The following is a 27,820-nucleotide window of genomic DNA, read 5'->3' on the forward strand; positions in this document are numbered from 1 at the left end:
AGGGTTAACTAAAATAAAGGGATTTTTTGAGTAAAAAATTGGTAAAATAAAGGGACATTTTGGGGTAAGGAATAAAGTAAATGGGGGATACTTAAAGAATAAAATAAAGTTAAAAAGAAATAAAAAAAATGTAGAAAGAAAGAAGCTTTAATATATATGTGATCACTTGTTTTGTGTTAGTTTGTTAAATCCCCATTTGTGTGTGTGTGTGTGAAGACCGGTTTTCTTTTGTGAATAAAGTTTATGAGTAATTGATATGATAGAGTATAAGGTATAAGAGTGAATAACGTATAAGAATAAGACGTTTGACTAAGTTATAAAATGTTATATTATATATATAATTATATATTCTTTAAGTTTTAACAAATATGAGCCTGAGAAGGATGTTTATGAACCTTTAAAGGACGTTTAATAAGAAATAAACCTTAAGAATCTTCTAAGGGGACTTTGTGATTAACTTGCTATGAGCCTCTATTTAAGGGGACCTTTGGGAAAATAAATCCATAAGAAACTTATGAACCTCGGAAGAGTAACTTTTTGTGTGGTGGAGAATTTTTTGATAAAGCCTGATTAATTTTGGGAAAACACTTATTTAAAGTGAGAATGTTTTTATGAAAATTATAACGTTTTAAAGTTATAATACAGAATTTTTGAAAGAAAGGAAAAACTTGCAGTAGGAATGTGTTTTGTGTATCTGATTCTATAAAACACTGAACTATTTGTCTGTCTTCCCTTCATGGAGCGAGAGTTCAAGGAGGAGACCAGAGTTTAAGAGGTGTGTCTAGAGGAGGACAGAGGACAGCTGGCTTGGATCACAAGGATTGAGGCTTGCAGACGACAGCGCATGCATCTGGATCCAGTGATAAAGGCCAGTGTGATTTTATCCATAGACTCTTTCTGACATTGTTGATGCATATTTAGCTTGATTGATAATAGTACACTCATTTACATTTAGTACACACATCTACAGTACATGCATCATACATATGTTGTAGTTAATTAGAAGGAAGACTTGGCAAAGGACTGATCAATCAATAAAGGTTAATTAATGTTGAGTTGGGGAATTTTATTCTTGCAATTTGATAGATATGATAGATTGTGTGAGGTTGTCATTTTTCTAATATTTCTAAGATTTTGAATTCCTTTGAAGTTATTTGTTTCATCTTTCTTTTGCTGACCTTGGCAATACAGAGGTTATAAATGAATTAATCAATATAAATAAACTAAATAATATTTAATTAGCTAAGTTAAAGTTAAGCACAAGAATAAATGGGAGTCATGGCAATGATAAAATAGATGTAAACAATCCAAAAGTAGTTACTCCTGTTGAACTAGTGTAGAAGAATAATCCTAAATTATAGGTATCAAAGAGGTGTTAAAGAAAGGGTATAAGAATTTATCTTAAATTGACTATCCATGGTCAGTAGAAGAAACCCTCAATAGAGATATAATTTAAACAATAAAGTTGCTGGTGTTCATATATAAGGTGATCGGAAAATAAAATAATAAAAATCAATAAATAAAACATCAATAAAAGATATTAAAAAATATAAAGAGAAGAGACAAATAGAGCTTGGCATTCTCCAGTTGCTTGAAAAGGAGGGTCAAATATGGAAGATCAGAGTCTTTCATTTTCAAGGAGGCATACCAAGAAAAAAACATGTTTCTAGGGAAGAAGAAGATAGACGACAAACTTAAAGTAGGATTGATAAAGGTATAGATCAATGCTTTAAATATTTGGACCAATACACCACACCAAAAGGCCGGAGATTGTTACAGGAACAATTACAGGACTTGCAAATGCAAAAGAAAAAGTTATTGAAAAAAGCCTCCCAAAAATCAGCAAGGAAGGAAGATAAGTTTGATAAGATCTGTCCAGTGGTTATCAGAGGACAGGATCAGGTGTATAAATCTTGGGATGATACAGTTATGCAAGATCTATTTGACCAATTACCCATTCTTCAAGATGGAGCACATCCTTGGATTTTAAAGTTGAAGGAGATTATGGTGGGAACAAAGCCTACCATGGGAGACTTTAAGAGACTTCTGGTAAACATTATTGGGGTTCCAGCAATGGAAGAGATTTTACAGAAAGCTGGATATAATCGATATGTGGGGTCTGCTGTGCATGATTTAGAACTGTTTGCATCAAATAAAGGTCGAGTGTATAGAGTGTTAAGAGATACATTTCCTACAGATGTACACCCTGACAACATTCTTATTGAGCCATTAGGACAAGAAGAGAATCCAAGATCTTATGTGTCAAGAGCTCAGAAGGTATGGAGAAATGTCACAGGACGTGATCCAGAGGAGAATCCAATGGAACAATCAATCTTGCGAGCTAAGATTCAGAAGGGGTTGCCTCTGTCAGTGAGGAGTAAGTTAGCAGAAGTGGTTGGTTTAGGGAGCATGATAAAGAGTGTTTATACAGATCACATAGCATACCAAGTAGAGCTGTATAGAAAGAAAGAGCATGAACAGAGGGACCAAGATCAGGAGATCCTTAGACAGTTAAATCAGATTCAACTGAAGAAGGAGAAGAAGCAGGCGGTAGTTATGCAGAACCAGCCTGAGATAAATCAGCCCATGTCACAGCCACATCTGCAGCCACAGCTAAATCAGTTCCAGGCACCACAGCCTTGTGCAGCGGTACCTTTTGTTTATAGTGCACAGCCGAACTTTAGTCCACAGCAGCAGGCATGGAGAGGAAGAGGTCAAGGAAATGTAGGGAGAGCAAGAGTAAATTTCAATCCAAATTTTCAACAAGTTCCTGAAGTGTGTTATATCTGTGGACTGCTTGGACATTTTGCTTGTGAGTGTAACAAAGTAGGAGGAAGAAATTTCAGGGGAAATTTCAGAGGAGTCTCAAGAGGAGACTTTAGAGGTCAGCCAATGGCATTCCGGGGACCGGTGAATCCCTTCAGGGGCCCGGAGTCAGGATTCTAGGGCTGCCCAGAAAATCCGAAAGGGAGGTGTCAGCTGGTAGTGTCAGGGCCGGAGCAAGACCCAACAATAATGGTAAAAGTAAATAATTAACCATTAGAAGTAATGGTAGATAGCGGAGCGGCTTTCACCTGCATTCGGCCTGAAGATGCTATACATCTCCCTATGTCTGGTCAATTGATACGGACAATCGGGTTTGAGGGAGTTAAACAGCTGGTACCTCTTACAAAATCAATTGAGCTCTGCTACAAAAATCAAAAAACTACAATATCTATACTGGTATCAGGAGCCTATACCTATCTGTACTTTTGAGAAGAGATGTTTTGTGTTCTGTGATGACACTAGCGTTAAAACCAGTTAATTTGTTCTCCTTTTATGTCTCAACTGTCCATTGCATTGCCTGGCATATTATTAAAACAAGATGTAAACATTTAGGAAGGGCAGGAGAAAATATCAACATCAGGATAAGGACATATTTTGACTTATACTTGTCTGAATGAGGTTAAAGTTGCAGTGTTGAACAGCCACTCCTCAACACTCATGTGTTGTATTGTTTTGATTTTTGTTGATAGTAATGAAACCTCATAGAATTCATAAGTTGTAGTTTAGCATTTATTGACCAAACTGACATGCATCAGATGCTAAAGTAAAGAAAGTAAAATTGCACTGCTTTGGCAGTAATATGTAGTATGAGCAGAAATGTGAAGTCTAAACAGTTGTTTTTTGTCATTCTCCATCTTTTCCTTTATATAGTTAAGAATTATTGTTATTGCCATAGTGTAATAAAATGAAACGTAGGCCTGCATAAGAAATATTTCTTAATATGTTTAAACTCATTGTGTTGGTAAATGTTGATTAGTTGGTTTACTGTTGGAAAAAAAAAAGAATATCTTATTCTACAAGTCTCACTCAATTATCCACAAAAGTGGCTTTCTCATAATAAAATGAAATAGGACAGAACATGGCATGGTAAGAAAATTATGTGTCTCCAGTGTAAGTCTGGGATCCACTACTCACTCAGGTCAACAGCCCAATTTGAGCCAAAGTGTGAGGCTGCTGCCTCTTAAAGTTCCAGTGTAAAATGTATAATTAAATAATACAAGGACAAATTAGAAATTTAGCAAGCTTACTATACTTATTGCAGTAACATACAGTATATTCAAAGAGCTTAATTTACACAGTATGAAATTGTATGGTTACCTTAAAAAGTTGAGATAATTACAAAAAGGAAGCTGTTCTTGAAATAAAGAAATAGTTGTGGATAGGTAGAGGTGACACTTAAGATTCTATTGGTCTTTGGAGAATCATGAAGGATTGATAATAGTGCTCTCAGCCCTTTTAGGTCTGACGATTCAAGAAGCACATGGGTTGGCCCATGTTGCAAGGGGGGAGGTTATAGTATTTGCTTAAATAGACTGATTGGGTTATAACCAGGTGGATGCTCAGTCACTTGCCAAGTTAACCAAGTTTTCGTCAAAATTTTGCAAGGTTTTTGCCACATTTTTGTGAAGAGATGTCATGAGCAGGAGGGGACTTCTGCTTGGATAATGGATGAGAAGTCTGTGGATAAAATTGCAAAACTGATTTTGTAAAAAATATAGGGATTTATGTGTTTATGTGCATTTGATGTTTGAAATGTATTTGCTGTTGCAAAGATACTGGTTTGTTTTCTCTCTCCCTCCTAGAACATATAGGAGAGAGATCACTGTGAAAGTGCCAGGCTGTTCGGGGACCCAGATGTTCTGAGAAGATTCAGTCATCTAAACATGAAGAATGTGAATGAATTGAAGGGCCCTGAACATTATGGACACTTAAGTATTTTGACCACATTGAAGATTGACACTGTGGAAGAACTGCAGTATAATTTAATTTGGTGTTTTTATGGAATGCTTTTTGACATTAAAGTGTGATGTCTTTCATGATGATATGTACTCACTATTGAATGTTTTGCTAGTATGTGGATATTGAAGCCTCAGATGTTTTCTTTCCCTTTGACGTCTAGGGAGAGTAATGTTAGGCAGGGACAGGTCCAATGGAGGATCCGATGGGTTGACCAGCCTGAAATTGGATACTGTTTTGATTTTATTTGTCTGAGGTTTTCATATGTATCTACTGAATTGTTTCATTCAAGTTTTAAGAATTTCTTCTTTTCTAATTGGTTTGGAGTGCTAAACAGTGGTTGCCTAAGGCAGAGGGACCGTGAGAGAATTTCCTGTCTTGATTGTTTGATGGAAACTTTAAGGAAGATTGGCTGCCAGGCAGGTTTTCGCTCTCACACTCCACAAATTGTTTTATTGCTAATGATTGTTCTGTTATAAGCATTATATATAAGTATCTGTTAATTTCATTATGATGGTCATTTGACTGTATGTTATCTTTTATGTGTCGAGACTCTACGAGCCTCGAAGGGGGGAAATATGTAGTGTATTATCCACCTGTGCTTTTGCTTTAAATATCTTACATTATTGTATGTTCTTAGTTTTAATATCTTGTTATTATCATTATGTAATCTTCTTTATATGTGTACCTTGTTTGGAAATGAAGGAGTGTCTGGATAGATGCTCTACTTCATGGGTTCCACAATTTGCTTAGTCATCTGTCCTAATGGGATACATGTAGGTATGGTCCAAGATGTCCTAATGACTCGGATGTCTTCTCTAATGGACAAGAGACATGGGATACAGGATATGGGGTTTTTAGCTAAGCCTAAAAAGCCTAAAAAGCCTAAAGATCAATAGGTTAAGTCAAAGGTCCTTGACCATCTGGTCTCGGGAGGTTTCTCTCTGTCCGGAGAAGGTGGAGTGTTGGAGATAAGCCAACATATAAAAAGGAAGGTTTTTGGGTTGAGAGAGAGAGATCTCATATTGGACCAGAGATACTCCAGGATTCGGCATTTTTGTACACTGTTCTTCTTCTTGTTAATAAACTTCTTTTTTGAATACAAGCGAAGACGTGTCAGCGGTAATCCCTTCTTTTCATCAACACATCAATATACCACAAAGTCTAGAGTTGGACCACTTAAACAAATCACAATTCCAAGACTTGAGTTAACTGCAGCGGTCATCGCAGTTAAAGTGGACAAGATGCTGCAAGAGGAAATGCAAATTCCACTTCAGCCATCTCTTTTCTGGACGGACAGTACAACGGTCCTTAGATACATCTACAATGAGACAGCTCACTTCAAGACCTTTGTGGCAAACAGGATTACTCTCATACGAGAAGCTACCAAACCGCAACAGTGGCGATACATCAGAACATCAGAAAATCCTGCTGACCAGGCCACAAGAGGAATGAAAGTGAAGAGCTTGATCCAAGGAGAAACATGGATAAAGGGACCGCAGTTTCTGTTACAGCCTGAAAGTGAATGGCCAGAGAGATTGGACAGTGTGACTCAAAGCCTGCAAAATGATCCAGAAGTGAAAACCATCACAGCGAATGTCATCAGTACTGAAGAAATGTCTGATCCTGTGAACAGATTGCTTCAGTATTATTCCAGCTGGGACAGACTAAAAAGAGCAGTTGCATGGCTTCTGAGAGTCAAAGGAACATTGATCCACCTAAAAGAGAAAAGAAAAGAGTTGCAACACTCCATTCATCAGACAGAAAATAATCTAGAGAAACAGAGAGTGTTTGTGCATCAATCCATGGACAATTACAAATCCGTCATGGAAAAGAAAACATTGACCTTGGATGAGCTGATGGCTGCAGAATCAGAAATCATCAGGCACAGTCAAAACCAATGGTTTCCTGAAGAAGTAAAGGCTCTTCAAAATAAGGTGCCTGTAAAGAGAAATAGTCAGTTGTACAAGCTTGACCCTGTTTTGAATGAGGACATTTTGAGAGTAGGAGGACGGCTGAGCAGCTCCGCCATGCCACAGGATGCAAAACATCCAGCTATTCTCTCAAAACACTCCAGAGCTGCCACTCTGATCCTGCAAGATGTGCACAGAAAAATTGGTCATTGTGGACGTAATTATATGATGTCTCAGATAAGACAAAAATTTTGGATACCTCAAATAACCTCAGGCATCAGGAAGCTCATATCAGAGTGTACAGTCTGCAGGAGACTACGAGGTCAAGTTGGAGAGCAAAAGATGGCAAATCTCCCGAAGGATCGTCTTTTGCCAGACAAGCCGCCTTTCACGAATGTAGGCGTTGATTACTTCGGACCTTTTGACGTGAAACGGGGCCGGGGAACTGTCAAACGCTATGGTGTAATGTTTACATGCCTCACTATTAGGGCAGTACACATAGAAGTGGCAGACAGTCTTGATACCAGCTCTTGCATCAACGCTTTGCGCCGTTTCATAAGCAGAAGAGGCCAGGTTGAATTAATGCGCTCTGATAACGGCACAAATTTTGTTGGTGCAGAAAAGGAATTAAGAGAAGCCATCAAAAACTTGGACCAGACAAACATTGAAAAGACTATGCAGAAGAGGGGCATAAAATGGATCTTCAACAGCCCTACCGCCTCTCATCAAGGAGGAGTTTGGGAGCGGCAAATCCGCACCGTACGGAAGATTCTTGGTGCCTTGGTGAAAGAACAGACTCTCACAGACGATGGTCTTCAAACCCTCATGTGTGAGGTTGAAAACATCATAAACAACCGCCCGATCACAAGCACATCTGATGATCCAAATGATATTGAGCCTTTAACGCCTAATCATTTGCTACTGATGAAAGTACAGCCCAGTATGCCACCGGGAACTTTCAGCAAAGATGATCAGTATGCTAGAAGACGATGGAGGCAAGTGCAATACCTTGCCGACCTGTTTTGGACAAGATGGACTCGTGAATATCTGCCTCTCCTCCAAGAACGCCAGAAATGGTCGCAATTGAGGAGAAACTTCAAACCTGGAGATGTGGTGTTACTCGTCGACAGTTCAGCTCCACGTAACACATGGATAATGGGAAGGATTCTCCAAACCATACCTGACGCCAGTGGAACAGTTCGCCGAGTGAAAGTACAGACCAAGAACACCACTCTGGAGAGACCAGTAAATAAACTGTGTTTGCTGCAAGAAGCAGTGTGAAAACAAGAGGATCACATGACAAAATGTGAAGAAAAAAGGACTGATACATAAGAGTTTGACACAAGACTTTATTGATATTTGATGACTTGTACTGTATTGTTTAATGTAATTTCATGATTGCTTCAGTTTATGGCTCTTTGTATTTGAGTTAATTTGGTAATGTTTAATCTTCCTGCTTAATCATTAGGGGCCGGATATGTAGGAGCCATAATACAGATATGTAAAAAAGAGTTGGAAACTTAGATTGTATTTTATTATTTCTAAGTTTGTATGTTAGATCTATGTGTTCTATATCTATAGTGCAGAGTAGCGCGAGATTACTGCACCGACTGCCTCAGTTTGAATGAGAGCGGTGAGAGGGAGCACAGTTTTTCTACGGAGTGATGGATGTAAAATTGATTTTTCTTCAGTAAAGTTTTTGGTTTAAAACGGATACATCTCTTATTCATTCCTGTAAGAATCCCTGCCTTTCATCCTCTCACGTGACTTTGACAACACGAAGGAAAGCCACGACAGTTTCATTGCTGATCAACATTCAATCAGTTAATCAGCTTATTGTTGCAGATGTGATACACAGTAAATAAAATTGATTGACAGGTTTTAGTGGTTTTAAGGAGATGATGAACATTTATGTGATATAAAATACAGTCTCATGTAGCTCAGTGGGTCGAGTTGAAGGCACTTAACACTGTCACGTTCAAGGGTTCGATTCCCACTGAGTCTTAAAACAGAAACACTTTTTAACCCTTTAAACTCTCCAAACCTATTTTAACCCTATTTGTACTTTATTAATATAATTTATAGAATATAAAAACATTTTGAGCCTTAAAAATAAAACTTTGACCTCTGTGTTTTTGACTTTTACTGTTTTTTTATTTGGCAGCTGCACGTGTCATTGACTCTCAGTGCACATTGACCTTTTGAAGCTGCAACTAATAATCATTTTGACTATTAATTAATCAATTAGTCTATCACACAGTAAAAAAAAAACAATTGATTCTGATGTAAAGACAAAAAAAAAACATCAAATAACCACAAATTAGAAGTTGACAACGTCAAATCTTTGGCATTTTTTGTGCTGTTGTGATAAAATATATAATATTTCTAAAGCTTTTAACAACATTATCCATTATTACAACATGTTGTGTTGATGCTGTTTCTATAAAATGCTGGTGACAAACACTTTGTCTCAATAGCGTCAGTTAGAAATAAATGTTTTTCTCTCATTAGACAGAAACTCTGTGCACATAAATGATTGTCATATTGAAGTTGAACCTTTTTGAAACATTAAGTTCAACTCAGCAACAGTTTGACTGATGACTGAGCTACAACAAGCGTTACATTTGGCCTTTAGGGAACTAAAACGAGAGCCGGGCTTCAGCTATAAAAGTGAACGACGACTTTATGTAACAGAAATAAACGTGTAACATTCAGGAGCAAAAAAAAATCTTTGGTGGGACGTTCAAGAACTAAAAACGGACGTAGGAGCGTACAGTTGCTGGTCGTATCGTGTAGTGTGTCATCAGAAGACGAGTTGGTCTGAGTTTGTACGGTGGCTGGCGGGGACCAATCGGAGCTTTAGCGACATTTTATTGGACGAATAAAAGTATTGACCAGATGATCGATCACCACAGTTAAACACAGTTTGATTGTGGAATCTGATCTGAGCACCGTTCAATCAGCACCAACGACGGTTTGATACCTGGAGAAGGTTCGATACCCAGCAGCGGCCCCTCGCTGCCACAGCTTCAACAGGACAATATGTTAGTTCGAGTCACTAAAGGACGTTAAAGAGACGCGGAGAGGACGGACGGAGCAGCGATTTGAAACCACGGTCTGACCACACAGGACGACGACTGGAAGGAGACGTTTTGTTTCTTTTTCTTTTTCTTATTATAATTAGGGATCAACTCATGGTTTTATCAGGGTCGATACTGATACCGATCATTAGTAATCAAGGAAACCGATATTTAACCGATATTCATTTGCAGTAAAAATGAAAACTTTGGTGTCAGAATTTAAAAATAACACACCAGGGATCAGACTGAATACAGTCAACAGTTTGTTTCTGTTTTGTTCACTGTGAAAACCTTTGGGACATTGTTAAACAGCCAAGAGAGACGGCTTCGTTAGAGCCAAAGGAGTGCGTTTATGCGTTTAAAAATACATTTATTTTATTGGTTATCGGTGAAAAAAAACGGCCGATATCGATTATCAAAAAAAAAAAGGGAAATATCGGTCGATAATCGGTTGAACTCTGATTGTAATTAAATTAATTAAAAACGTTTTTCTGATTGAATGTGTCTCGATGTGATCAGACTGAGATCTGCTGCAGCAACAAAGCGTCAGTGCGGCGGCTTCAGGACGGAGCCGCTTTAAGAAAATAAAAAATAAAAAAAGTCGTAAAAGTTTGTGAAACCAGCACAGGAGGACGTGAGCGGGACAAACCGGGCACCGTCCGTCCCGTCCCGTCCGTCCCTCAGCACTGCGTCTCCTTGGTGTCGATCTGGTGTTGCCTCTGCAGCCGGAACATCAGCGCCTTCTCGCTGCGACTCACCGCGCTCGTCTCCGTCAGGTCCTCGAAGGAGCGCCGCCGCTGCTCCGAGCGCTGCGCCGGGCGGCCGAACGCCTCCTGCAGCGCCTCCTCGTCCAGGTGGGAGTCGAAGCTCGGGTCCTCCTGGATGGTGGCCATGCGGGGGGAGTCCAGAGGAGGGGGAGGGGGAGGAGGGGGAGGGGGAGGGGGAGGGGCCGCCACCGCAGGAGGAGGAGGAGGATGGTGAGGAGGAAGAGGAGGATGATGACAGCAGGAGTCTGGACCGGGGCCGAAGCCGAAGCCGGAGACCGGCGGCGTGCTGGTCTGCTGCGGACCGGACGGCTGGAAGCGCAGGTTGGTGGTCGGGAAGGTCGGAGGCTTGAAGATCCGGACGGACGCAGACTCCAGGCTGCTCAGGAGCTCGGCATTCTGGGAAAATGAACAGAGTCAGTTGAGTTGGTGTAGGGATGTCACGATTATAAATTTTCTTGGATAAATAATCACGGTAGTACGATTACCACGATTATTATGCATTAATTAATTTCACAACACTATATATGAATGTGTAAAATCAAATATAGTCAAAATATAACTACATTATTGATAATATACACAAAATATTTTAAGTATCATTAATATAGGACCAATTATTACTCCCCCAGAGGAAGTATTTGAAATATTGAAGTCATTAATTGTCATCTATACCAAATGTTTGAGTTTATTTTAATAATTTTTTACATTTTATTATTACAAATGGCACACTGACATTTAAATTCCTACCAATTTAATGTTACGTGAGGTAAATGGACCAGTATCTGTGCATTTACCTTTACTTTGGCGCTACATCTGCCGATACGGTTCCGATATAATCTTTTTTGGAGAGTGACAGTATTTAGAAATCTTTACGATAGATTACTTGTGGCGTTTAATACCACGAGGAATTGTGACAATAAGTAATCGTGACATCCCTAGTTTGATGGTTAAAGATGAACTCTCTCCTCCTCTGTGTCTCTAACCCTCCTCTCCTCCATGTGCGTTTGTTTTCAACAATTAAGCCGGTGAGAAATCAATCCATGGAGCGGTGGATAAGGTTATTTATCATCTACCATGTTACCATGTTTATATCTGTGTAGTCTTATCTGTCATAAACAAGAGATTACGGGTTACGTTTGTGTGGCGGTGCCGCAGAGACGAGAGCTGGGACACCGGGTCGGAGGCTCTGATCTTACAAGGTTGGTTTTCAGCCAAGAGACGCTAGGTGGAAGGCAGAGAGCCTCCATTCTCCCAGGTAATGATTCGTATCAGACATATTTCCTCCTTTTGCTGCAATTTCATTACATTAATTGTGAAAAACAAGTAATTGTGACATCCCTAAAATACACACAATCAGATACTCACACTGGGGAAGAACAGAGACTTTGTGGTTTGCTCGTATTGTTTATCCAGCTTCTTGTCCTGAGAGAAGAAGATAAAGAAACTTTATTAATCCTGAAGGAGGTTGTTCACAGAAGAAAAGACAAAAGACAAGAGTAAACTAAACTAATCTCTGCACATCTTATAAAATATATATTTAAATGACTGTCCACCTGATCTATACAGACTAAAGACAGGAAAGACTTTATCATCTTCAGATTCTGGCTGTAGCACCTTAATCCCTTAGTATTAGTCGTAATACATCTCTGTAACGCGTCAGTCAGACAGTGTGACAGTGTGTAGTTTAGTTCCTGACAGAGACAGAACGGAGCGACTCACCACACAGTGGACCAGGATGCTGATAGGAACCCAGAAGAGCAGAGAGAACGCCACCACCGACCCCACGATGTTGTCGGCCAGAAACTTCCCAAACGTGTTGATGTCCAGTTTGTCGATGAAGTCCCACAGACGCTCCACCACGTCCTGCACCTGCTTCATGCACTTCCCCTGCAGGAGACACACACACACACACACACACACACACACACACATACACACACAAGCTTTGTTTACATGGAGCCAAATATTCAGATTAGATTCGGTTTAGAGTCCAAACTGAATGAAAATGCTCCATATAAACAGCTCAATCACAACAAACAAGCCCAAACCAAATCAAGTTTCATTCGGTTTCACAGAGGCAGAATAAACCTTTTCTTAAATCGATCAAAAGTATAAAACAATAAAATCAAATCATGTAAACAGTTGACCTGAAAGACTCATTCAGAAAGGATTCAATCAGAAAGAGGAAAAAGTCTCCATGTAAACCCACCTACACACACTCACATCCCGCTTGTCTTTAATGTGTTTTTTTTGGGGGGGGGGTTTCCCCCTTTTACAAAGCATTTTATATAATAACACGTGAACATGGGGTGTTTTCTATTATAATAACACAAGGAAATAAATAATTAACCAAAAACTTAAACAAAAGAGGGGCTTTTCAGGGAAATATACCTTTCCAATGCTTTCAGATGTCTTCAAATTTGGAATGAGTGTGATGTCATACCATTCATCAACAGATGGTTTAAGCCATTTCTTTGTGATTACAGCTAAACTCAGTTCCAAATAAATAGTTTTCACACTCATAGTAGTTGAGCTAGAAGTTTGTCTTCAATGTGTTTTAAAGCTGCCGTGTGTGTGTGTGTGTGTGTGTTTCCACTCACCGCTCCGTCACAGAAGCCCACGGTGCAGGGTTTCCCTTTACGCAGGAACAGGAAGTTGCCCGTCTTGTCCTGGTAGGGGGCGCAGATGCCGCTGGTGCTCCGGCAGCAGACTCTGCACGACGCGTTGGTTTCTATAGAGACGAGAGGGAACAGATACAAGACTGAGACGGATGCATCATCATCATCATCACCACCACCACCACCACCACCTTGGTCTCACGCCGGTGTGGTCGTTACCGTTGCAGGCGCAGGGCTGCAGCTTCAGGACGGCCTGACAGAAAGGAACGCACTCCCCGTCCAGACACTCGCCGCTGTCCAGACACGCCGTCTTATCGGGAGCGTTTTCAGGAGGAGGACACTCGCTGCTGTTTCCTGTCACAACACACATAACAACACACACACAGTAGTTTTTTGGTTATTGTTAGATGATTTGATCAGATCTGATCCAAGAGCATCTGTTGTTGTGAGTCTGTCCCTCACACACCTTGTGCTTCTGAAAGTAAACTGTAAATTATTAGTCAACATGTTGTTGTCAAGGTAACATGAAAGTGGGTAGGTGCTGTTCCATCCATGTTTATAGTATCTGGACCCTCACAGACTCTCACACTCAGTCACTTTACAGCTGACAAAGAGAGAGGGAGTGATGCTGCCTGTCGCTCAGGTGGAGCTGTGACACAGCAGTGTGTTGATGCTGCGTGTGTGTGTGTGTGTGTGTGTGTGTGTGTGTGTGACAGTAACATCTCGGCAGACGACATGCTCTACACGGAGACGGACCTGGAGGACAGCATGGAGAAGATCGAGACCATCAACTTCCACGAGGTGAAGGAAGTGGCCGGCATCAAGTTCTGGTGTTACCACGCCGGACACGTGCTGGGCGCCGCCATGTTCATGATCGAGATCGCCGGCGTCAAGGTAACGGACGCTCACCGCCACTCACATGACTCAGCTGTTCAACCCTCTGTTGGTGTTTTGTTTTTTGCTTTTTTACTTTATTTTGCAAATAAATCGATGTACAAACCAATAAGGCAAATAGTAAACTTGTAAATATAAATAAATACAAAACATAAGATATAAGAGCATGAAATAAAATAAACAAACATCAAATAAACAAGACAAAGAAAAGAAAGTATGTACACGTAAAGTAAATAAATTAGAAAAATTTAACATTTCAATCAATAATCGATGTGACCAGATCAATAAACTGAGTCTGACAAACAGGAAATCAGAAGTAAGGCTTCTAAAACATGCAGCATCCCTTCAAAATAAAAGCATGGAAATACAAATCCTTTTAAAAAAAGAAACTGTTTTTAACACCGTGTTGTCCTGCACTTTATCGTCATCATGTCTAAATGGAAGCGCATATTGATAAGTAATTTCATCAACTCACAAAAAATATTTCCCAGAATGCACCTCTTCACCTAAACTTCATTATCACATAATATCACATTATGTAAATTATAAACATATGAATCGCAGTGATTCACTCTCTCTGCTGCGACAAAGAACAGATGTTATTATGATTTATTTATCTTAGTTGGAGCAGAAACAGTGAAGATTAAAACGCAGCTGTGTTTTGATTAAAAAGTGATTGATTGAAAATCCTAATCAATAATCACAGACTTCAGGCTCCAGAGTCAATTTCTCTTCATTTGATGAGCAAAATAAACTGTTTAAAGACGTCGCCTCGGGCTTTAAGTTGAAGGATGGTTTTATAATTTTAACATTTTGTTGAATAATCCAATTAATAATAAACAAATGTATACTTTTAGATCATTTTATTCATTTGTATGTTGTGTTAATCCTATATATGCTGGTGTTGATGTATAATTAATTCAAATATCATGACAAGGAGAGTTTGAAGGTGATCCGTGACTAAATCTGAAGTTAATTCCCATCTACTGATTACCTTGTTTTAACCAGTCAACAGGCCTCCTGAGGTGTGTGTATATTAACCTACACCTGAAATACACAGCATCATAAAATATGCATGCACTTAAACTTTTATATGAAATAACAGGGTATCCACGGGGTCTTAAAAAGTCTAAAATTTGAAAATCTAAATTTTAGGCCTTAAAATGTCTTAAATTTGTTGAATTATTGTGTTCAAGTCTTAAATCATTTTAGACAGGTCTTAAATTTTCTTATGCCCACCATGGACGAGCATTTCACTCGCATTTGCCCCTAAAAAAAAATACATGTGTGAACCAGGAAAATCACAAAAAGAAAGAGCACAACCTGCGATTGGTCAAAAACTACAAATCCCACAATTCTCTGGCCTCAACAATAACAGTAGTTAGTGTAAGTAAGGGAGAGTGGAGCTGTCGGTGAAAAGAGGAAACAACGCCACGTCTGGTCCTGTTCTATGTTGTTCGTTCACACCGTCACCGTTTATTCGTTACGTCCGCGGTGTAAAAGGCCGTAACGCAAAGACGCGATTAGGCGCGAGACGCGATTAGGCGCGCGACGCGGTAGACGCGACTTTTTTTTTTTGCGACGCAATACACGCGATTCTTTTTGGGCGACGGGACCTTCGCGTCTTCGTCTATTTCATCGTGTTTGGTGGGAAGACCCACAAGGGGCCCACAAGGGGCTTCCCACCAAACACGAGGAACGCTTTTTTTTCGCTCGAGTTGTGACGCGCGACCAAACGCGAGATACGCGGTTTGACGCTCTTTTTGACTCGTGTCAAAAAAAAATTCACGAGCCCGCCAACAACTTTTTTTTTTTTTCAAAGCAGGTTCAACTGGACTTAGTTATTTGTCTAGGAAGACGTTTCACCTCTCATCCAAGAGGCTTCATCAGTTCATGTAGCATCTGACCAGGCTGGGACTGGTCCAACTAACTGGTCTGGAGACTCAGTATAAGTCCAGTTGCTTTCGATTTAACCTCCTTTGAAATACTATGACCTGGACAAATGAGAATATGCACAGGCCTACAACAACATTTCTGCTCTCATCAACCATGGTTGAGGTCACAACGCTGCGCTGTAGCTGCTCTGGAAGTCCGAGACACTGAGGCCAAACGCCGCCGTCGCTTCTGATCCATGTCGGCGAGTTCCGGGCTGATGAGCTACAGAGACTTTAGAGTCAAAGGAGCAGTGCGTCGCTGTGTCGGACTGTTTGGATTTAATGAAGAAGCTGCACAGAGTCAGGTGAGCAGAAGCTGCCCCCCCCCCCCCCCTCACCGTGGAGCCGCTGCTGTCTCACAGCCGCCACCGACCCCTAGAATAAAACACCACCGACCCCTAGCGTGACGCACAGTATACTGTTATGAGACACATTATGCATCCCAACTGTCTTTTTTTTTAGAGGATTTTTTTTTTTTTAACCAAGAATGCGAAAAATCATGATCCAGGGGCCAAAATTCGAAACAAATATATTTTTAATCATAATTCTCATTATTCTCCTGATGTCGGTTTAATGTAAACAGATTGAGCTGATACGCGAGAGTAATGTGACAGCGGGGCAGTGCTGCAGCTGCTGTGCTGTGATGGACCTGATCAGACTGGTGGTGGTCCACAGTGAATCAGTCCCAGATCCTCCACCGTCAGCAGATCCCCCGAAAGCCCCCGCAAATAATACATCGACAAGAAGTTAAGTGGCAAGTTGCACCTTTTCGTCGGCTATATAACGTCACTGCAACATGCGGCTCTCAGTGCTTGTCGGTGTTGTGTCTATAAATTGTGAAATAACTTTTCCTCAATAGAAATATGAGACGTGGTCGATATGTTTCATTCATCCATGTTTTGGCAGACAATACAAATAACCAATGATAATGAGATTTCCACCGCGTCGAACCAATCATGTGGCTGGAATAGAGCCAGTCAACAGTAACATGTGCATTTGTTTGGGTTGCTGCAGATGTGCACATCAGCTGACACCGCCAGAGAGAGACACATAACAGCCGCTTCAAGGAGACTAGCGGACTTTTTTTTTTTTTTAATAGCCTCTTCATTCATCTTGGGCGGGGGGCGGTGCGCCGTCTTATAATGTTACAGAAAACCCTGCATTATGTTTTTTACAACTCGTGTTCCTACACTATAGAGACAACTTGCTGTTGGCTCTATATTTCAAGAAACTTGTTTTCTGTTTAAAAGGCACAATTCACCCATCTTTTAACCGGGTAGTTACGTCTCCAGTCTGTCGAGCGGGCGAGCGCACAGCTGATGTGCTTCCATTCCCACAGACGCACGGATTCAGTGTGGACAGAGAGCGTCAGATGTGACGCGATTGTCGGACGCTCGTTCGCGTCGCATCCAGTTAGGACACGGTGTGAGCAGCCACATCCACTGCGCTCTGGATCAGCTGATCGGTGCTCAGGTGACGTTAGATCTTCACTTTTTTAAACTCATACAAAGTGCAGCCAAACAGCAGGCTGAAGAGAGAGGACCAGCAGCAGCAGCAGCTCTGACAGCTCCTCTGTGGCGCTGCAGACAGGCTGCAGGTGAGCTGGCCTGAGAGCAGAGTGCCGTCTCTTTTTTTTTTTTTTTTTTTAGCAGCCTTTGTTACAGGTGATAGGCTACATGTCCATGTGCATGTGCATGAGAACTGATTTTGAATCGAAGAGACACCCAAATATTCACATCCTTCAGTCCAGGCTTTTGAAAAGAGAGTAGCCTATAAAATCAGCTTCATGTAGCAGTTTACTTTAAAATGGTTCGAATATATTGCTGCTGAATAAATCTGAAACATGTGATGTGCATTTTTGGGGGGGAAATATGGCTTCTGATATAATAGTCTGTAGACATCATCATCATTCAACGTTTTCACATGGTCTGGTGTTAATAAAGCAAACTAAAAATCGCAAAAAGAAAATCAAGAATCGGTTGAATCGAAAATCGATTTTGAATCGAATCGTGACCCTAAAAGTCGGAATCGAATCGTGAGCCACCCAAAGATTCACATCCCTAGTACAGAGACCTGCCACAGTGTCATGGTGCATTAATATAAACTTCAACCTCAGAGCTGTCAGTCCTCAGACTGTCCTGACTGTCCCTGAACATCACACAGGGATGCAAACAGCGCGCCGAAAAGCGAAACTCGCTTTTTTCATGACCAATTGACCCTTCGCCAACTCCTCCCACAAACGGCTATTGTCCAATCCTACGTTAGCAACCGTAACTACAGGCCTGGCAAGCTTTCAGCAGTGAGTCATTACGTTTGCTTTTGTGGACACATTTTGAGACTAGGACGAAAAACATTTGTTTGTAGAGAAGGATGTTGTTGCTGCTGCTGCTACTACGGCGGCGGCGGCGGCGGCAGAAGCAATATAGAGATGTTCAGATATGAGCGGACTTTTTTTTTCGACTTGAGCAAGTGTAGATATGGGGAAAACCATATGTTCACCTCCGAAATGACAGCTGTACTTTTAGGGCTTTTACCTGGGCTTTTAGGCGAGGGATCCTCCAGGCAGGGACTGCTTTCACTGACTGATACAGCGGTGGGAGAAAACAAAACAGCAGCGAAAACTGTATGTGGTTCACAATCGCCCAAAAACTTAGAGTTTGACAACGTTTCATGACCAGTGAGATGACCTAAGTCTTGGTGGGTTGATAGACGGTAAAATTACCGGTCCTTACTGCTGCTCTGTACATTGTCCAGTCGTGTCGTTGAACAGATGTTTTATCCTCCTGCGCGAGTCACGTCACTGAAAACTATGAATGCTCTTTGTGATTTCTTCTCTCTATTATCTCAGAACAGTTTATCCAGAAATTTGCTGATATTTCCTTTGAAATCGATACCAAATACTGCCAGGAGCATGGCTGGGAGTGAAAGCTTGCCCGGCGTAGCAACAGTAACCAAGGGGGCGGGGCTTACGCGAAGGGTCAATTAGGTGACTTGTGTGAATCGTTCAGATCCGAAGAGTTTTTGTTTTGAGGGGGGGGGGGTCTCAGCGTCTCAGCTGGGGTCAGTAAAATGTTTTTCTAACAGGCTGACAGTGACAATCACGTGAGGCGAACTCATTCATGGTCTCTGATTATACTGATAACAGCCGACCTCCAATGTAGACGCGCGACATGCACGCACGTTACCCAAAGCGGTGACGCCGTTTTTTCCCCCCGTGCACGTCCGCGGCGCACAGCTCCACGGACGTGCACGGTTCCCTACGTTGCTGTGTCAGGCAGGTGTTTCCACGGAGCTCTGCCCCGTTTCAGAGGTGAAGGAAGCCCTAAGTGGAAAGACGTCGCCTCCGCCATGTAGAATGTGTTCAATTAAAGTGAAACTAACACATTATATAGGCCTATATGTCCATTACACACTGAATGAAACATCCCATGTCTTTATTTATTCAGTTTATTTTAATAGTAATAATTATGACTAACATTCAGTGAAGACCTAAAAATCAGTATCTCCAAAATTGAAATATTGCAATGGTTTTTATTTTTTTAAAGCATTTTTAATATAGAAATGTTGGCCTTCTGAAAACTGTCCATCTATATGCACTCAATACTTGGTTGGGGTTGAACTACTGGAAATTGACTTTTCTGTGATATTGTTAATGGTGAGCCCCCCCCCGCCAGACAATACCTCTCTTTTTTGGTCCTGACCCGTTTGCATCCCTGTGTGTGTGTGTGTGTGTGTGTGTGTGTGTGTGTGTGTGTGTGTGTGTGTGTGTGTGTGTGTGTAGTTGTTGTACACAGGAGACTTCTCCCGTCAGGAGGACAGACACTTGATGGCGGCGGAGATCCCCAGCGTCAAACCAGACATCCTCATCACCGTGAGTGGAGCCGTTCAACCTGTTCAATCTTTATTTAAACACAGAGCACAGACACTTAACATTGAACCTGTGTGTGTGTGTGTGTGTGTGTGTGTGTGTGTGTGTGTGTGTGTGTCAGGAGTCGACCTACGGGACTCACATCCACGAGAAGCGGGAGGAGCGAGAGGCTCGGTTCTGCAACACGGTCCACGACATCGTCAACAGAGAAGGTCGATGTCTGATCCCCGTGTTCGCTCTGGGCCGAGCGCAGGAGCTGCTGCTCATCCTCGGTGAGACCACGGCAACAACGACGCCATGACGACGCACGGCGACCTAAGAGTGGCGCTTTCCCTTCAGCTGAGGGAAAAATAAATTCAGGCTTCAAGTTTTATTTACAAGATTAAACTAAGGGACGTGTTTCTGTCTATGGATCACACAGAAACATTTTAATTCACCATACACACTCGTTAAAGCCCCAGTGTGTAACTTATTTGGCTTTTTAGTAGCAAAAATCAAATATTACTTTCATAAATACGTATTTCACTGAAGTCGAATCACACCCGCATACAAATGAAAGCTTTCTCGTACCTTAGAATGAGTTGTTACAAGTCGTTACAAATACATGAGTGGGCGACGCACCGAACCGAGGCGGCCATGTTGCATCGTGACCGTAGGTAACCACGGAAACTCAGCGGAGCTGTCGGCTCGGCCTGTTAAAACTGTCACCACTGTGCAGGGCCGTTGCTAGGAATTCTGGGCCCCCTTAAAGAATACTAAAGTGGGCCCCTCCCCCTAACTTTTCCAGTTTTTTTTCTTAGACTACGTATGTATTATCATTTTTTATTTAGCCTAGTAGCCTACCTTGTTTTGATGCTAATGCAACATTACACTGCAAAAACCCAAGTATCTTACCAAGAATATTTGTCTTATTTCTAGTCAAAATGTAATTTCTAGTCAAAACAAATATCATTATACTTAAAATAAGACTCATCATATTAAAAGCAGCTTGTTTTTAGACACTTTTTACTTCTTTCAAGCATATTTTCACTTGGAATAAGTAGAAAAAATCTGATAGTGGAACAAGTTTTTCTTCCTTATTACAAGCACAAAAAACTTGCTTTCACTGGCAGATTTTTCTACTTATTTCAAGTGAAAATTAGTTTGAAACAAGTGAAAATTATCTAAAAACAAGTTAATTTTTAGGTTATGAGTCTTATTTTAAGTGGAAAGAGATTAGCTTTGACTAGAAATGAGACATTTGGACAAGAAATAAGACAAATATTCTTGGAAAGATGTTGAGTTTTTACAGTGTACTATGAGTATTAGTCAGGGTCTTACACAGAATAAATCAGTCATACAAAGATTAGACTACTGGGGTTTTTTATGGGCCCCACTGGGCGCTGGGCCCCTAGAATTATCATCACCTTTCTCCCCTATACAACGGCCCTGCCACTGTGTAGTGTGAGGAAGGACGGAGGCACTGGTGTTGCATTCAGGTGCAGTCAGGCAGACGGCCGTCGGCAAACAAACCGGATGTCATTTTACTCCACGAGAGAAAGACGGTAAAACGTGGGTCGGGTAAACAATACGACATCACCATGACAACATATTGCTACGCCTGTATTGTTTTGCCTCGTGCTGGCAGACCACTTGTTTACATAGACGCTTGTTTATCCTGTTACATGCAGCGTCTGTTGTCTGTCTGACGTCTGCCCGATTTCACCTGAATGCAACATAAAGAATACGTTCAGATATGCAACCGCACCGCTAGATGGGGGGAATTCCTACATACTATACCTTTAAAGAGGAACTATGCAAGATTTTTACCTTAAAGGGATAGTTCAACATTTTGGCAAATTGGTCCATTGCCATAATGTAACATGCAGAAAAAATGAATATGTGAGTATTGGGGGCGGGACTAGATAAGCTTTTGCTTCTCCCGCTTTCCCTTTCGGTCATGTGTGACATGCCCAAAATGAACCAAATAAATAAATAAATAAATAAATCCCTATACTCATAGCAGTAGGTTCATTAACTTTATTTGTGTGTGTGTGTGTGTGGACCAGACGAGTACTGGCAGAACCACCCGGAGCTCCACGACATCCCGATCTTCTACGCTTCGTCTCTGGCCAGGAAGTGCATGGCCGTGTACCAGACCTACATCAACGCCATGAACGACAAGATCCGCAAGGCCATCAACATCAACAACCCCTTCGTCTTCAAGCACATCAGCAACCTGAAGGTTTGTTTTGTTTTTGTTTTTGTTTTTACTTTTCTGTCCTGTTTTATTGTGTCGTCAGGTTTGTTCTGTCCTTTGTTTTCTGTTTTGTCTGTTTTGGTCAGTGTATTGTCAGTGTATACATTGTGTATGCTTAGGGTTGCAAAGGGGCGGAAAATTTCCAGTTTTTTATTCCAAATTGGAAAATATCCATGAGAATTATGGGAAATTATGGGAATTTATGGGGATTAACTGGAAATTTGGGGTAATTTAAACAAACTGTATCATATCCAAACATAAATGTAAATATTTTGTTTCGTCATAAGCAGACATCCATGCAAAATAACAATACAATTTAAAAAAACATGACATTTCAACAGATTTATTTGTGAGTAGAACTTTATCAAGTTTTAATTCTTGTATGAACAATCAGCTATTTTACTGAACAACAAAAACATGAATGTTGAGTAAAATATTACTAATTGCTTATTAAGGGCCAACCTTCAATTTTGTAAATTTTGGATTTATTCCTGTTTATTCCCATAGAAAGTTTCCGATATTACCCGATACCCGATATTTTGCAACCCTATGTATGCTATTGCCTGTTTCCATTGTCGTTGTCGTTTGTTTTCTGACGTGTGTGTGTGTGTGTGTGTGTGTGTGTGTGTGTGTGTGTGTGTGTGTGTGTGTGTGTGTGTGTGTGTGTCAGAGCATGGACCACTTCGACGACATCGGGCCCAGCGTGGTGATGGCGTCGCCCGGCATGATGCAGAGCGGTTTGTCCCGGGAGCTGTTTGAGAGCTGGTGCACGGACAAGAGGAACGGCGTCATCATCGCCGGCTACTGCGTGGAGGGGACGCTCGCCAAGGTGGGAATCGAACCTGCGACACCTCGGGTCCCTTCTGCAGTTTTTAAAAAAAATTATTATCACCGGAAGTGAAACGTTTCCTCCACTGGTTTTAGAAATGTCAGGTCTGTGTTCACTTTTGGAGACAAGATAAGAACAACAGAGAGTGAGAGAGTGAAATCAAATAAACAATCACAGCAATAAATAAAAATAGACAATAACAGCTGTAAAATTAGTTTGTCTGCCCCAAATGCATCTTTCTTTATTCATAACTTCTCCTTTAATCGGTATCTTATAGTTTGGAGATAATAACTGCGATGGCAAGAACAGCAACACAAATAACTCTGACTGAGAACAGTGTAATTGCTGAAACAAAATCTTTTACAGTGTGTGTGTATCTGAATAAAAACCAGAAATAAGACTCTTATTTAAATTATATTATTGATCGGCATCGATAGATATTCCCAGTATTGGATCAGTCCGGTCAGTTTTATTGATAATGTTGAGTTTAATGTGGCTGCGTAACAAGAATCTGAATCTGTGACAGACGCCTGTGTTAACGACGTAGGACCGATCAGAAGAGTGTGTCGTGTTGCGTTCAAGTGCTGCTGGGATTTAATGAACTTTTAATAATATTTTTATATTATTTTAAATGATGAAACTTTTCACACAGGTTATTTAATGTACTGTGTGTGTGTGTGTGTGTGTGTGTGTGTGTGTGTGTTGCAGCACATCATGACGGAGCCTGATGAGATCGCCACCATGTCGGGACAGAAGCTTCCTCTCAAGATGTCGGTCGACTACATCTCCTTCTCCGCTCACACCGACTACCAGCAGACCAGCGAGTTCATCCGGGCGCTCAAACCGCCGCACGTGGTAAAAACAACACACACACACACACACACACACAGACACACACTATTTAAATCCACACTATTTAATTAAATCCACAAAGCGATGTTCCTGGATCCTTTGGGTTTAATGCGACACACTAACAGGCAAAAACACTGTTTTTTCATGCACTGATCAATTTTGAGATTTTGGGATATTTTTCTCTCAGAAAAGTGGAAAGAAATGGTAGAAAATCCACATTAAGGTTTTTTTTATTTTACTTCATTTTGTCTCTTTCATCAGTAGATTTCTCCTAAATTCACCAAAAGTTATGTCAGGTATCACTGTAAAGCTCCCTCTCTCTCCTGAACAATTATGTGGATCCAAAAATTGTCGTTTCCTCCGTATCCGCGACCAATCGTAAAAGTGCGATTCACATTAATGATCTATGGAATTTTACAGTACAAGTCTTTAAAGGCCGTTTTCTCAAAATGAGTTTTTCCTCAGACTCTGGACCCGAAATCTCCACTTCAGCAGCACTTACAGACACCAAACCTTCCAGTTTGATCCCTTTCTATATTCTGAAGGCTTTTCCTGAGGGGATTGTTGATATATCATCCACAGCCTGATTTATACAACATTTTATTCATAAAAACATGGAGAAACTTGGTGACAGTATTTTCTCATTTACAGAGTGATACAAAGACATATCCAAAATCCTCCTCTGTAAAAACTTCTGACTCTAATATGTCAACAAAATAAAACAAGAATTTTGAAAGGTTCTTTATCCATTGTTCAGATTTCGGTTCTGGAAATGTATGCAAATTAGCGCATATATTGCCTCATTTACATATTTAAACATAAAACTTGACAAAACTTGTAATTAGGGCTGAAACGATTCCTCGAGTAATTCGAGTACCTCGATTACAAAAAATGGTCCGAGGATTTTTTTCTGCCTCGAGGAATCGTTAATTTAATTGTAGTTCAAGCGGCCGCACGGACTAGTCAATGTGGCACAACGTGCGCCGTAACGTAACCTATGAACGTAACCGTGCACGCCCCCCCCCCCCGCGGCCGTCCGCCGTGGATGACGGCTGGCGATGGCCGCGATGGCTGCGATGAGGGGGGGTGACGGTGGCAACATCACAGCAGAACAATCCTGCCTAGGAGCTATCCATGGTTAGGCTACTTACCCAAAGTCTCTTGAAATATCAAACAAAGAAAAGGACTATGGAAGCTTGAATGGCCAAAATACAGAAGTTATCATGACGTGAACTAGAGTGCTCTAACGTGAACCATATGTTGCGGTGTAATAAAAAAAAAAAAAAAAAAAAGACCGTTCATTCGGTAGAAACCCGGCTTAACGGGCGGGGGCGGGGCCCCCACGGCATGCGGGGGTTGCGGGGGGGGGGGGGACCGGGGAAGAGAGGAGGAGGAGGAGGAAGCGGACGTACCTGGGACGTACGGGTGTTTGACTGAGGGAGCTGGAAAATGGCAGAGGCGAGGAGAAATAGCAATGATGAAACAGAAGGAAAAAGGCGATATAAAAAGACAGAAAATGTCGAAAGTGTAGGAGCATTTCCGACTGAACAGAAAGGAGAACACTGTGACGTGTATTCGTTGTAACACGGCCCTTGCATACCACAACAGCACGTCTTCCATATTGCAGCATCTCCGCAGAAAACATTTTTGATATCTTGAAAGTAATTTTATTTTATTTATTTTTATTTGTGTTTTATTTATTCTTATTTATGTTAGCAGTCGCCTCTTTGGTAATGTTTCAAGACCAGAAAATACTTGCTTGTGAATTTAAGAAATAAAAACAGTTGATTCTACAAAAGGAAACCAATTGGTCATTCATTATTAAAGCAGAAGTAAGTGATATATTTGTGTTAATATAAGTCTTAAATAGTTATATCTTCCGACAGCAATCACTTACATAGAGTGTTTGGTCTGAAACACGGGTCTGTCAGTCACTCTGCTCTGCTCTGAGCCCAGGAGAAAACATTTATCGTATCCTACAGTTTTTATCCAATGAGGAGAGAGAACGGCATGCAGGGCTGTGTGTGCAGCCAAGGGACGCCGTGAATGTGGTGACGTAGCGACGAGGACTGTTATGGTGCGTTCAAGGAAACTCGTATTTTTCCGACCGTGAAGTCGTACCAGTTCGATCTGGTACGAGTTCACGGGTCAGAAGTTACGAGTGGCCGTTATAGTGACTTTCACCGGTAAAACAGGTCGGAGAAACACGAGTGGGTTGCCTGGAACGCTACAAAGTCGTAAGTTGTGACTTGAAGCTGTAATTTACGATTTCAAAAGCCTGCCTGGAACGCAGCATTAGCCAAAACGACCGGACCACTTACTTCTGCTTTAAGTGAAATATGTTATTTTCTCTTGTGTATTCATAATTGCTCTTTAACCAAGCAAAAATACGTTTTATCCGATTACTCGATTAATCGATGTAATTATCAGTAGAGTACTCGATTACTAAAATATTCGATAGCTGCAGCCCTACTTGTAATACAAAAAATATTTGTCTTAATGTAAGTGATAAACTTGGGAAGTTTCATGGTGAAATCTGTTGGTTTATTTTTTTTCCCTATTCACCTGCAGTGTCCCTCTTTAATGCAGTTTGTGTGTGTGTGTGTGTGTGTGTGTGTGTGTGTGTGTGTGTGTGTGTGTGTGTGTGTGTGTGTAGATCCTGGTGCACGGCGAGCAGAACGAGATGGCCCGGCTGAAGGCGGCTCTGATCCGAGAGTACGAAGACAACGACGAGGTTCACATCGAAGTCCACAACCCGCGAAACACTGAAGCCGTGACGCTGAACTTTAGAGGAGAGAAACTGGCCAAGGTGTGTGTGTGTCTGTGTGTGTGTGTGTTGTGCAGTGTTGTGCTAGTTATTGGAAAATAGTAACTAGTTACAGTTACTAGTTACTTCATTAAAAAAGTAACTCAGTTAGTAACTCAGTTACTTTAACCAAAAAGTAATGCGTTACTGAGAAAGTAACTTTTTCGTTACTTTAAAACGTTTTTTTTCCCCAATGCTCCCATTAAATAAAGGTTGATTGAATTCCCCTCTAACATCATTTCAGTTCTGTACTGATGCTGATGAAAAAACGTTTTTTATCTTTAAAATTTTATCATCATCATCATGCAGCATGATGTCAGCATGTAGCCTACAGCAGCATGACAGAACTGCAAACATCTTGAGGATACTACTTTGACCGAGTTACGTTCAAGAACCCGATTTAATCACGGAAAGTACTAAATTCACTCCAGCGGTAATTTCTTTCGATCGATCAGCTGTGTTTACCGTTTCAGGCGTCCGTCTGTCGGACTCTAACCGCTGCTGCTCGGTGGAGTGGGTGCTTGTGTCTCGCTGTGACTCTGGAGCTGTGCCCCAGTTCAGGGGCTGCAGCCTGAACTGACACACAGCTTCGGTCTCGGATGCTGCGTTAGCTACGTTACCTTAGCTCGCCGTCATGCCCTGACCTGACCTGCCCAGTCCTCTTCATGGAGCGTGTTTGATTACGTGTGGGACGCTAGAGGGCGGCCACCAAGCGCTGTTTTTCACAGTGTTGCAGTGTGCTCTGTCTTTCTTTCAATTCAATGAAACTTTATTGATCGCTACAATGTAATGGGAAGTGTGTGCCGCTGTAAAACCTCACCAAAGGAACGGAAAGGAACGGAGTAACGCAGCGTCTGGTAACGATAACGGAGTTACTGATTTAAAAAAACAACGCGTTACGTTATTAGTTACTGAAAAAAGTAACGGCGTTACGTAACGGCGTTACTAATAACGCGTTACTACCCAACACTGGTGTTGTGTGTGTGTGTGTTGTTGTATTGGTGTGGGCCGTGTTGTTAACTCCCAGCATGCTTTGCTCCGCTGTGCTGTGCTGCAGGTGATGGGCGTGCTGGCGGATGAGAAGTGCTCTCAGGGTCAGAGAGTCTCCGGGATCCTGGTGAAGAGAAACTTCAGTTACCACATCCTGACGCCGTCCGACCTCTCCAGTCAGTCTGCGTGTGTGTGTGTGTGTGTGTGTGTGTGTGTGTGTGTGTGTGTGTGTGTGTGTGTGTGTGTAT

General features: G+C 41.4%; 2 protein-coding genes across 2 annotated transcripts in view; one reads left to right on the forward strand and one right to left on the reverse strand.

The window, feature by feature from the left end:
- Positions 1-10,455: 10,455 nt before the first annotated feature.
- LOC146961251 (disintegrin and metalloproteinase domain-containing protein 17-like) lies at positions 10,456-13,530 on the reverse strand. The gene is made up of 6 exons (XM_085771695.1): positions 13,380-13,530; positions 13,143-13,273; positions 12,262-12,429; positions 11,908-11,964; positions 10,732-10,938; positions 10,456-10,653 (listed from the first exon to the last, which is right to left on the reverse strand). The coding sequence occupies exons 1-6, from the start codon at positions 13,528-13,530 to the stop codon at positions 10,456-10,458; spliced, it is 912 nt and encodes a 303-aa protein (XP_085627821.1).
- A 135-nt stretch (positions 13,531-13,665) lies between these two features.
- LOC146961252 (cleavage and polyadenylation specificity factor subunit 3-like) overlaps positions 13,666-27,820 on the forward strand; it is a 21,095-nt gene continuing 6,940 nt past the window's right edge. The window contains exons 1-9 of the mRNA XM_085771696.1: positions 13,666-13,679; positions 13,877-14,054; positions 19,770-19,859; positions 19,978-20,128; positions 21,905-22,080; positions 22,766-22,924; positions 23,633-23,779; positions 26,433-26,585; positions 27,640-27,748. Coding sequence (XP_085627822.1) covers positions 13,666-13,679; positions 13,877-14,054; positions 19,770-19,859; positions 19,978-20,128; positions 21,905-22,080; positions 22,766-22,924; positions 23,633-23,779; positions 26,433-26,585; positions 27,640-27,748 — 1,177 coding nt within the window. The remainder of the gene's footprint in view (positions 13,680-13,876; positions 14,055-19,769; positions 19,860-19,977; positions 20,129-21,904; positions 22,081-22,765; positions 22,925-23,632; positions 23,780-26,432; positions 26,586-27,639; positions 27,749-27,820) is intronic.

The sequence above is a fragment of the Trachurus japonicus genome, chromosome 24, assembly GCF_045865225.1.
Source record: "Trachurus japonicus isolate A0001 chromosome 24, Traja_1.0".
Lineage (NCBI taxonomy): Eukaryota > Metazoa > Chordata > Actinopteri > Carangiformes > Carangidae > Trachurus > Trachurus japonicus.